Source organism: Pteropus medius, unplaced genomic scaffold (genome assembly GCF_902729225.1).
Source record: "Pteropus medius unplaced genomic scaffold, Ma_sr-lr_union100, whole genome shotgun sequence".
NCBI lineage: Eukaryota > Metazoa > Chordata > Mammalia > Chiroptera > Pteropodidae > Pteropus > Pteropus medius.
In genome coordinates this window covers 1,024,996-1,037,164 of record NW_024342472.1, presented here as the reverse complement: position 1 = coordinate 1,037,164, position 12,169 = coordinate 1,024,996, and the positions used below count along the sequence as shown (strand labels likewise).

Genomic DNA, 12,169 nt, shown 5'->3' with positions numbered 1-12,169 from the left:
CACATTACCTTGAGCACAAAAAGCAATGAGTTACTCTATGATGAAATTTATCCAACTAATTTTCAGTTCCTTAGTGTTGATAAGAAACAAAAAATATATAAACTAAAATTTTCTTTGCATGTGTTTTCTCATAATAATTACATTTATTTCTGCTGCAAAGAATAAGTAAGTTACAGGTTAATGTCACTTAGCATTTCAAAATTCACATTTACTGAAACATATCTTATAGGATGATTACTCATTTTTACAAAAGGATGCCTTTAAAAGATTGTAATTTAATAGATCAGATTTCTTCAAGTAACAAATTCTTAATACTTCAGCATTTTATTTAACAAATTTGCATTCATTCAGTAATGAACCAATTTGGGGAATTAAGTAGCATGTGTATATCAAACATCAAATTGAAAAGGTAAGCTTTTTTTATAGGCGAAAAATATTAAATGTGTGTACATTTAATTTAACAAACCTATCCTAATAATAGGTATTTTTATTTTATAGGGCAGAAAACTAAGACCTAACCTTGTCTGGAGTCACATGGTGAGTTTGCTGGACATTAAAATCAGAACCAAAGATTTCTGAATCCTAAGTTGCATGTTTCAAGATTTGGTGTTAAAGTGACTCATAAAGCTGATTGATGTCATATGTTGGTGCTTAGGTGACTCTGCAACTTGATGGATGACAACAAACCTTTTCAGCCAAAAAGTAAGTATTGATTCTGCAAGCGATACTCATATATTTGGCTTTTGTACTTAGAACCTTGCTTCATAAGAAAAGATGAGTCAGTAGAGGTGGGCACATTTAAAAAGAAACACATTCATTAAAGTAATACATGCTCACACTAAAAAAGAATAGTATACAATAAAAGTGTTAGTAAAGGAGGAATGAAATGTTTCTTCCTCATCTCCAAAAGTAATTACTGTTATCGGTTTGGTATACATAAGCACAAACTTTTTTATGTATAGACAAAAAAATAAATATTTCTAAATGAAATACTGTATCTGCTATTATGTGCTTTTAAGTAATCTTTACTCAATAATCTATCTTGAAATATATTGACAGTTGGCAGTACCTAGTTAAAAGAACAAGGACGACCTATGTGTCAATATGGTATCAAGACCATGGTATTATTAGTAGACATGATCTCCCTTATTTTTTAAAACTTGGCATTGCCTGACTGCCCATATATCATCATATATGAAGTGCCTACTGCATATCCAGTAGACTGCTGTGTATAATGGGAAATACGAAGGAAGAAGAAAATATGTTCTTTACTCTTACGGAGCTTACTATAGAGTCAAACATATATAGTTAAGACACATTAATAGAGAGCAATTTGAGATCATAAATAGTAAATCTTGAATTGCATGCCATAGACTGTCAGTGTAGTAAGAGGTGGAAGAAAAACACGGTCTAATGATGTATTGAGTAAGTTATAATCCAATCAAGAGTTGGGAAGGGGCAGGGAATTGATATATTTTTTTTTAATATCTGCTTGAAGTTAGGTACTTTACATTTCATTTTCCTGAATTTACCTTACCACTTTGATTAGGTAGATATTATACCCTTATTAGAAAGGAACAGATTCGAGTAATCTCCGGAGTTACATGATTAGAAATGGTGCAGTGAAGATTTGAACTGTTCAATTCGATGTCAAGTTCATGCTCTTTCTACTATACTTGAATAATATAGACAGTATAAGGAGGAAGGATATTTTAGATGGAAAAAGCAGTACAAAGAGCTTCAAGAGACACAGGATTGTTTTTTCAAGTACTCAGAATATGCAAATGCTAAACTATGAAATGCTTTTTAATTTTACTTAGAGCATTGTGTGTGTATAACTTTTAAAATTAATTTATTTTAATTAGTTTCCAGTATACAGTACATTGGTTAGACATTTATATAGTTTATAAAATGAACCCCCTAATTGCTCCTTCTCTCCTCTGGTTTTCCACCTAGCCAATATATTAATGCTAACTGCATTCCCTATGCTATGCTCCCTATCCCCGTGACCATCTATCAACTGCTAATTTGTACTCCTTTAATCCTTCACCCCATTCTCCCAGTCCCCCCAACACCCCTCCCCTCTGTACAAATTGTCCACTATATTTGTATGTTTTTGATTAGTTTCTTAGATTCTGCATATAAATGAAATCATATGGTATTTATCTTTCTCTGACTTATTTCACTCAGCATAATATCCTCTATCTAGGTCCATTCATGTTGTTGCAAATGGTAGGATTTCATTTTTTTAATGGCTGAGTAATATTCTATTGTATATATAAACCACAACTTCTTTATCTAATTGTTGATGGACATTTAGGTTGCTTCCATATCTTGGCTATCATAAATTGTGCTGCCATGAACATAGGGGTTCATAGATCTTTACAAATTATTGTTTGAGTTTTCTTTGGACAAATACCCAGAAGTGCAATTGCTAGGTCAAAAGGTGTATCCATTTTTAATTTTTTGAGAAACCTCAAAACTGTTTTCCATAGTGGCTGCACCAGTTTGCATTCTCACCAACAGTGTATGGGAGTTCCCTTTTCTCCGATCCTCGCCAACACTTGTTATTCTTTGATTTATTGATGATAGCCATTCTGACAAGTGTGAGGCGATATCTTATTGTAGTAATATGTTATTGATACATTTACTTTTTTCTATTTTTAAAGGTATTCAGCAACTTAAAATTTTCATTTTTTAAAATTTCCTAAATTTTATTAAAATCTATAGTCAAGTTACCTCACACCTTTCTGTACCTCTTAACTCGATTTTCTACATGGTAAAACTTGTCAGGTAATCTAACAATTTTAATTTTAATTGTGTATGAGTGTGTGTGTGTTATTGTGTGTGTGTGTGTGTGTGTGTGTGTGTGTGTGTGTGTGTTTTCTGGAGACATTCCTCCTGGGAATAATGTTCTTCTGCTCTATTCTGCCTGGTTGCTCTCTAAACCTATTGAACAGCTATTGTACTGGGACTTTCCTTTGTCTTTGTATTGTATAAAATGTCAGATTTTCTGCATACTATGTCTTCCTCATTTTTCTTTGTGTCTCATATTTTAGTGGATTTTTTTCTAAGATAGAAAGGGTGAATGGGAGGTAATTTTTGTGTCTTTATTCTCAATGAAAGAATATGTACTTCATGCTTGATGAAAATCTTCACTGAGTTTAGAATTCTAAATTGAAAATTGTTACTAAGACTTTGAAAGAAATATTTTCTTCTCTCTCTCTCTCTCTCTCCCACTCTCTCCTCCCCACCCTCCTCTCTCCCGGCTTCTCTCCCTCTCTCTTTCTCTTTCAGATTTTACTATATTCCCTTATCTCCAGCATTCTGAAATTTCACAGTATGTCCCTCTACTGCTTTTTTTTCTTCTTCATTATGCTAAGTGCTGGTGGGCCCTTTCAATTTGGAGATTTGTCTTTTAAACTGGGATTTTTTTTTTCCTTTGATTAGATTCCTCTTATTTATTCTTTTTCTGGAACTTACTAAAGGTGAATTGTACCTTTGAAATTGATTTTCTAACAATCTTGTATTCTCTATGTATATTTTTGTCTTTTAGTTCCACTTATGAAACATTTGCTCAACTTTGGCAATTGATTTTACTAAATTTTGATTATCTTGTTTATAATCTTTTTTTTTCTGAATGTTACTTTTTATAATATTCTTGTTTTCTCTCTCTAAAAATGCTAATTATGTTATCTCTAGCATTTTTCTCCTGCCTTCTATATTATCTCTGTTTTCTCTAAGATCTTTTAATCTGTTTTATTGTTTTGGTCTTTCATATTGGAGGTTTTAGTCATATTTATGGTACTCATTGGTTGTCCATCCATATTTAAGAATGAGGCACTAAAAGGATTACTAGGAGCTCTGTGTGCTTGGTCAGCACTTGTAGGCTGGTGGTATTCACAGTATGTTCTTTACTTAGTTTTTTCAGGCGAGGAATGTCTAATCTGCTCTGAGATGGAATAAGCCTCACTTAATTCCTCTCTTTCCATTGTAGCACCTCACCTCTGTTTTGCTCTGCCTGGTATCCCTCAATCTGTTCAAGTTTTTCTATTATATCTCCCATCTGTTGCCTCTTATTCTTAGTTTAGCCCCCTTTTATTAATACAGAAGTTTGTGGGTGGAGGGGGTTCAGATAATAGTCTGGTACAGTTATTTTCATAGATATAATCATTGTCTAGTCATAAAACTGAAACTCAGTTTGATTGGATCTGATTGTTACTAAAATTTATTGGCCACTATAAATGACTATTGTCATCCATTATCTAGCTAGCTAGCTTAATTTTACTAGTTTTGATGTTAGAGATTGAATTTTGAGTTTCTTAATTTTGCTACCATGTACTGACTACAAATATCAATTCAGTTAATTGATATTAGAATTATTAAAGTACATGTTATATATTATACTGTTTTTAAAAAATACTTAAAAATAAAATTTGTTTCTCTCCTTTTGAAAATTAGATAATTCAAAAATGGCAGAACTCTTTATGGAATGTGAAGAAGAAGAACTGGAACCATGGCAGAAGAAAGTAGAAGAAATTCAGGATGAAGAAGATGATGAGCTGATCTTTGTCGGAGAGATATCAAGTTCAAAACCAGCCATTTCAAGTAAGCATTTACTTTCATTGAAGTAAAGTTTTATAAGATGTTCTTTCTAATACAAATGTTTGTGGGTTGTCTCATATGTCACTGTTACTCTGTAAAGCCTAGTTCTTGCTTCTCTTGACTCTAAACTTCTGATAGCACTCTATTCAGTTTTATCAGAAATAGAATAATGTATTTTAATTCCCATGATTTCTTGTGGCAAATTGAAAGGTGCTAAGTGGAGTGCCACTTCAATTATAAAATGAACAAGGCATGTTATCATGTTTGTTAATAGTGGAAAAGAATATTATATTCTATTAATTATTGTTTCCTAGTCACTATGATTATTTTTATACTGAAATATTACCATATTTCAAAATTATTATTCAAATCATCTTATTGAAAGTATGACAGTTCAAGTTGGATTTATATCAATTGTAGATAACTGTTAACAGTACTTAACTAGAATAATGTGTATTAGTTTTAAGTGATTCTATCAAAAAGAAAGTCGACCCTAGTGAAATCTCTAAATTAACTCAGAATTTAAATGATCTCATTAATGTTTTATATGTGAGCCGTAAAATATTTTTAGCATATGGAACCTGAGGTAAATATTTACAGAACCACCATAGAGGGTATTAAAAACTTGTGTTTGATAGACTACTGTCACCTAAAAGTATTATAGGAATAACTCTTTAATGGCTTGAGTAAATACTTATTTTGAATTTCTAAATGAAACAATATCATGTTGTTTGAATAAGTAGATTTTTCTCTCAGAAGATTTCTGTAGTGCTTAGTCATAGAGCACTGCATTTCCATTATCATAAAACAACCCTACTTTTGTGACACTTTACCTTATAGAATTATTTTATGAGATCTGGTTCTTTTCTTCTAGGAGGAAACAAAGGAAATTTTTTGAGGTTTTATAGGATTTTTAATGCTTCATATCTTTTCCTGATTAGCAATTTTAGGCTGATCTCTACTCTTCCAAATTTTCATTTGATTCCTCAATAACCTAGAAGTTATGGGTTCACATGGGTACAAGAGTAAGCAATCTTAAATTGATCGAGATCTAGGAAGCTAAGCAGGGTCAGGCCTGGTTAGTACTTGGATGGGAGACTACCTGGGAATACCAGGTGCTGTAGGTGGTTTTAAAAAATTAAATTAATCAAGAAGCTCATGTTAGGCTCAAATTTATTTTGGGTATAGCATTAAATTTTAGATACTCTGGAAAACTCTAGGTCTTATTTAGACTGCAGTCTCTGTAGTGTTCTTTTCAGAACTCCAGAGTAATGGCACAGATAATCCAATCAGCTTGCCCATAATGAAACATCCAGGCTTTTAAGGGTAGTGATACGGCATAGGGATTGGGGAAAGGTTTGAGTCGCAGGGACCCAAGTCTATATACAGTCTATCACCATTAAGATAAAGAAATATACTTCAATTATTGGTTATATATGGATATATTTTGGAAAGTTTAATCTGTTATCTTAATATATATTTCATTCAAATAAATTTTAAAATAAATATAATTTTATAGATATTTTGAACAGAGGTAACGCCAGCTCATCTTCAAAAGGAATAAAGAATGAGACACTCAATCAAGGTAGACTATTATACTATTTTAATTTTAAGTGAAATATTTTGACAAAATTGGTTGTATAGAAAATATTCAATATATTGTGTAATTTTAAAATACAGGTGTTACTGATGCATTCAAGCCTACAAGTCAACACTACAAAGACCCAACATCAAATCCAGTGGCTGCCTTACCTAGATTTCATCCTGAATCTAAATCTTCACATAGCTCTGTTATTGTTCAGAACGTGTCTAAACCTGTAAGTTTTTCTGAAAATACACAACTAGCTCAGGGACACATTGGATATTAGAATACCCAGTTAGAATTGTGGACTTATAACTAGTCACCATTTCAGTAGAGGCATAATCACTATAAGAAAATATCACCATCTTTATGAAAGCTCAGCAAATACCCAGAGTAATAAATGCAGGAACTAACTATCCAACCTGTTAATAAATCAGATAATTATATTTAGTTTAATTTAAATAGATATAATATTGATAGCTGCACTATCTAAAGGTAAGTTAAAAAGTATAATCAGTAATGAATGTTGCATTATGGCAAAATTCTTAAGATAGTAAATTGAACTAAGTATTCTGAATTGGAACATTGTTCTCAGATCATTGTCTATTCTGAAAACATGCCTTCATAGTTTAGTTTTTAAACTTTTTACTAGATAATGGTAATATTCAATATTCCTTAGACTGTTAATATGGGTCCTTTTTTTGCCCTAAATGCTATATATAAATTAATCTCATTTAATTCTTATGACTTCTCTATGAGGTAGGCACAATAATTATCCCATTTTATAGTTGAAGAAACTGAGGCTCAGAGAGGCTAAATAATTCACTCAAGACCACACAGCTGGTAAATGATGGATCTGAGATTGCAATCCACGTTAGACCACAGTTTCAAAAATATGCACAACATCTATCCATACATTTAAGTCTATATACTTTAAAAAAATAGAAGTAATGCCTTAAGGCAACATAGATTAATTGGGGTTCCCTGAGACTCTTTCAGAAGTCCATGAGGTTAAAACTGTTGTCATAGTAACACTGAGACATTTGCTCTTTCACTTTGTTAATATTTACACTGGTGATGCAAAAGTAGTGGAGGGTAAAACTGCTGGTACTTTAATATGAATTAAGGCAATGGAACAGAATTGTACTAGCAGTTTTTGTACTAGTGACCCCCGAGCACCCACAGTAGAAAAATTGACTTTTATTTAAGAATATCCTTGAAGAAGTAATATTTTTTACTAATTTTATTAACTCAACCCTTGAATACACTTTTTAATGGCATGCCATTTTTCCTTGAAAGGATAACTGGCAAAGCACCGTGAATTAATTATTTATTCTGCATAACAATAATACCACAAACTTAGCAACTTAAAAAAAATATACACGTATTATCTCATGGTTTCTTTGAGTCAGGAGTCAGGGCATGGCTTGACTGGATCCTCTGCTTCAAGGTCTCACGAGGCTACAATCAAAGCGTTAGCCAGATCTGCAATATCATTTAATATGGCTTCCAACATCACTTGGTTGTTGGTGTTATCCAGTCCTTTGTTGGTTGTCAGACTGAGGACATCAGCTTCTTGCTGTTGTCAACCGGAAACTACCCTCAGTTCCCTGCTATGAAGGCCTTCCTAACATGACTAGTTGCTTCCTCAAAAACAGCAAGGTAAAGAGTCCTCAGCAAGATGGGCTGTGTAACAATCATACATCTCATCAATATTTTATTGGTTAGAAGCAGTCACGAGTCTCATACATACTTAAGTGGAGATTTCACAAGTGTATAAATATCAGAAGGAAATCATAGGGACCACCTTTAGAGTCTGTCTGATACATATAGTTTTTCAGTCTTCAAAAATGTACAAAGTGTGCCTGTCACAGAAAAATACTAATAGTATCCTTGCCAATGAGAAACCTTGAGCTTTCAAGCAAAAGTTTGAATTTTGGTAAACTTGTATCTGTATTCTGAAACATCTATCAGTAATGGTATGAGCCCTTAGTATTTCAAGAAACCTGGTTTAAAAATGAGAGAATTGAGTGCTGATTCAGTCTTTGATCCTAAATAGAGCATTGTCACAACTTCTCCGGGCCTCACTTTCTTCATTTCTAAAATCAGAACCTCTACCCAGACTATTGGCTCTCAAACTCTAAGATATTCTAAGCATCCATAGGCTGTTTTTTAATGTTTTTTTAGAAACTTCATAGGTATACCTGAAGGTGGCAGGCTACCAGAAATACAAAAAAAATTATTTGGTTTTAACTGGAATCAGATTAACTCACTGGTTTCTCACGCTATTAATAAGCTGTTTGTCATTTGGAAATGGGAGGACACTCATCATTTAAATGCAAATAAATGAAAATCATTCATACATTGGACCCATGGGGAAAGAATAATAAAGGGTGGAGGGGTGGTATCTTTCGTGTTAGAAAAGTTAGAAACTAGAGTTCATTCAAACTCAGAATTTTTATTTCTGTGGGCATGATGTTTTAATCAAAGCTTCTCAATCAGGTTGCCAATCCTGCTTTAAAAAAATAAAGGATTTTTTAAAAATAAAGATTTTTGTCAATCAGTGTGTGGTGAGACCTGGGTATGATTGATTTTTTAAAAATTTAAGGTGCCTTTAATGTGCAGCCAGAGATGAGAAGGACAGATATATATAGATATAGATAGATATAGATATAGATACATACATACATACACACACACACATACACACATATATACGTATATAGACATACACATATACATACATATGTGTATATGTATACATACAAACACACACACACATGTTCTCAAATGAATTGAGAATCTTAAGTAAGGAAATAGTCTTTGAAAATTTTATACTTTTTCATTCTCTTTAGCTCAACAACTCTTTTGGGGAAGCAGAGAGATAATTATTCCTTTTAAAGTCAGCAAGATATAGCTTAAGGGCACAGGCTTTGTAATCAGACCAGCTTAGGTTTTAATTCCAGCTTTATCATCAATAACAAGCTGGGTTGTACTAGAAACCTCACTTAACCATACTTAAGTTTATCATTTATAAAAGGGAGATAATATTCGGTCTTTATTAGTACTGTTGTGATAATTACTTGATAAAATGCATGTACTGTGAAAAAGGCAAGTACATTTTAAATGGACAATAATTGGTAACTTATTTCATTTGTAAAGGAAAATAACTTGAATCTCAGAAGGGACTTGCCCAAGGTTTCATAGTTAAATAAATGGACAGGTCTTCTGAATCCCAGTCTATTGCATATTGTACCTTACCCCAGGGTATTTTGTATCTTTCTGAACTATTTTATGAGATATAAAAAATTGGAGAATTATTTTAACGTGCTATTTGTCGAATAACGTGTTTGCTCTCTGAAATGGTGGTACTTAATTAACCAGAGTCATCACCGAGGAAAGGGTTTAAAGTATTAACTTTATTTGGAGGAACTAATGTTAAAGAACTATTTTGGACATTGCTAGTGAATAATTTTCATTTTTAAGGGCAAATATTCAGAGAAAATATTTACCCTGCAGTAAGATTGTGCTTGGTTACAGTAAAGTAATATAGCCATTGTTGATTTTATATAATACACATTCAGGCTCAAATGTTTTGTCATTGGATATTTTTCAAAAACATTAAGTCTGTCATTTAATTTATTGAACCATTCTTCTATTGTCGAACATACAGGTTTTCATTTTTTGCTATAATAAATAATTCTCCATTAAATATTTTCATTTCCTTAGCATGAATTCTCAGAAGTGGAATATTTGAAATAATTGAGTCAAAAGATATGAACTTTTTAAAGCCCTTGATAGATAACTGCTAAAATTTTCCTACAGAAAAGCTTTGCCAAAATATAACCTCTACTTTGCCAATACTATTATTATTTTTGAATTTTAACTTTTTACTTCAAAACAATTTTAGATTTCCAGAAAAATTGTAATAATCTAGAGTTCTCTATACTCCTTACCTAGTAGATGCTAATTTTGACAGTAATAATTACCTTTGTGTTTTATAATTTATTAATAGTTGAATCTATAAGGTTATCTTTATAGTATTGGCATATAGTTAAATTTACTTTTATAAAAGTTTATGAAACAAAATAATTATAACTTTTTACAGGATTTTACAAAGAATTCATCACAAGTTGAATCGGATGATTCTTCAGATTTACTGTTTGACTTGACCCAGGATACAATACCACTGTCCCAAGAGGGATCAACAATTTATATAGAAGGTTTGGTTTAGCACTTTTTATAAATAAAAGGAAAACTTGAATACACATATGGAATGAATTTCTATTTTGAAGTCCATACCTTCATGTTAAGTTTTTCATATATTGTAAGACGAAAGCTAATAGTTCCTGAATGCCTTTCTTGGGTGATTTTATATAAAATTGTATTTAATAATAGAATATTTTATTTCTATTAAGTTGGCTAACATGTATTCTTTGAGCTCATTCTCACTTGGAACCAGCCATGGGCTGAAAAGTCTTAATATAATTTCTGTGAATCAGGGAAGTCCCTTGATGCCCTAATACTATGTTTTTGTTTTTGTTTTTTAAATATTAAATGTTTGGAAGGTCATTAGTATGAGGAAAAGTGAATAGTTATGGTTAATTTCTTCATAGGCTACTTTATGTCTTTCTATCCAAATAAATGCTATAGATGTAATAACTAAATACGATTAGAGAGTAGTATTATAAAATGATAGTACTAAAGAAATAGCAATTCGCACATACTAAGTACTCAGTAAATATCCATTAAAGGAATAATCAAAATGTCCAACTGGAGAAGAATTACAGTTCTTTGATTGTATACCATAACAAAGTTTTTCATTATCATGTAATAAATTAGTATGCCTTAAACGAATTTTACCTAGTTGAAAAAGCCCTATAATCAAAAGCAATTACTATTTCTATATTAACAAATTTTATATATTTCACTAAATGGAGCAAGGTACACAAGAATTTTTACATGTTTAAATTGTTTAACTAACAAATTAGTATGCATTTGCCAAACAAAAATAGTAAGAAATTTATAGTAATATGTGTACCAAAAATATTTCCCCATTTTGAAAATACTTGGTTTGATATTCACCTATCTAGGTGTCACTTATATAGTTAGTAAAATAGCCAAGAACCAAAATAAATGAGATAAAATATTTGAAATCTGAATTTCTAAAGCACATGGTCTTTATTCATAGAAAAAGCCAGAATTCTTGAAGCTTCTAGGGAGTAAAGACAGTGACTCTCTCTATAAAGTCGTAGTACTACAAGGAGTAGAACTTTGCCGTAATGATAAATAGGGTTATAGTTGATTAGGAAGATAGAGGTTTCAGCCTCTATTCTAAAGGCTTTTGTGGCCTTTATCGAGTCAGCTAACCTCTTTACACCTAATTTTTTCATTATTAAAATATATACTTTAATTCATTCATTCTTCAGACCTAAAATCAGCTGTTTGGCGATATAATTTTATCTGCTTATCTCAGCTTTTATGAGCCTCAAGTGAGATAAATAAGTGAGAAATGCATTAAATCCTTAAAGGACTTGACAGTAATTCTTAGCATGATAATTATGAATACTAACATGTGCTATGAGTTCAAAAGAGTGATTAATGGACTTCTGTCTAGGATGATCATAGAAGGTTCTTGGAGAAAGCTGGATTTGAACTTGACCAAAGAATGAAAATAGGATTTTCATTGGTACCTTTGTGGATAGTGAACAGCACAAGCCAAAGGCAACCAATATAAATAAGTCAAAGCGTCAGAATTTAAAACTATTGAGCTCAGAGTAATTTTATTTAACTTAATTTTATTTAACTCATGCTTTAAAAATTTGTATATCAGTGGACAATTTGGTGACGGACAGAGAGGAGGGGGTTTGTGGGGCTAGGAGAATGAGGTGAAGGATTAAAGAAGTACAAATTAGTAGTTGATAGTTGGTCATGGGGATGGGGAGCACAGCAGAGGGAATACAGTTAGCATTAATATGATGG

At 31.8% G+C, this 12,169-nt stretch overlaps 1 protein-coding gene across 3 annotated transcripts in view; it reads left to right on the top strand.

Annotated features, from left to right (window-relative positions):
* Window positions 1–487: 487 nt before the first annotated feature.
* ZNF280C (zinc finger protein 280C) overlaps window positions 488–12,169 on the top strand; it is a 43,816-nt gene continuing 32,134 nt past the window's right edge. For 2 of the 3 annotated variants that reach the window (XM_039864980.1, XM_039864979.1), the window contains exons 1-5: window positions 488–702; window positions 4,462–4,608; window positions 6,125–6,190; window positions 6,286–6,422; window positions 10,296–10,410. In XM_039864980.1, the coding sequence (XP_039720914.1) occupies window positions 672–702; window positions 4,462–4,608; window positions 6,125–6,190; window positions 6,286–6,422; window positions 10,296–10,410 (496 nt within the window). In that variant the 5' untranslated portion in view covers window positions 488–671. The remainder of the gene's footprint in view (window positions 703–4,461; window positions 4,609–6,124; window positions 6,191–6,285; window positions 6,423–10,295; window positions 10,411–12,169) is intronic. The other variant, XR_005653309.1, reaches the window with a different exon arrangement.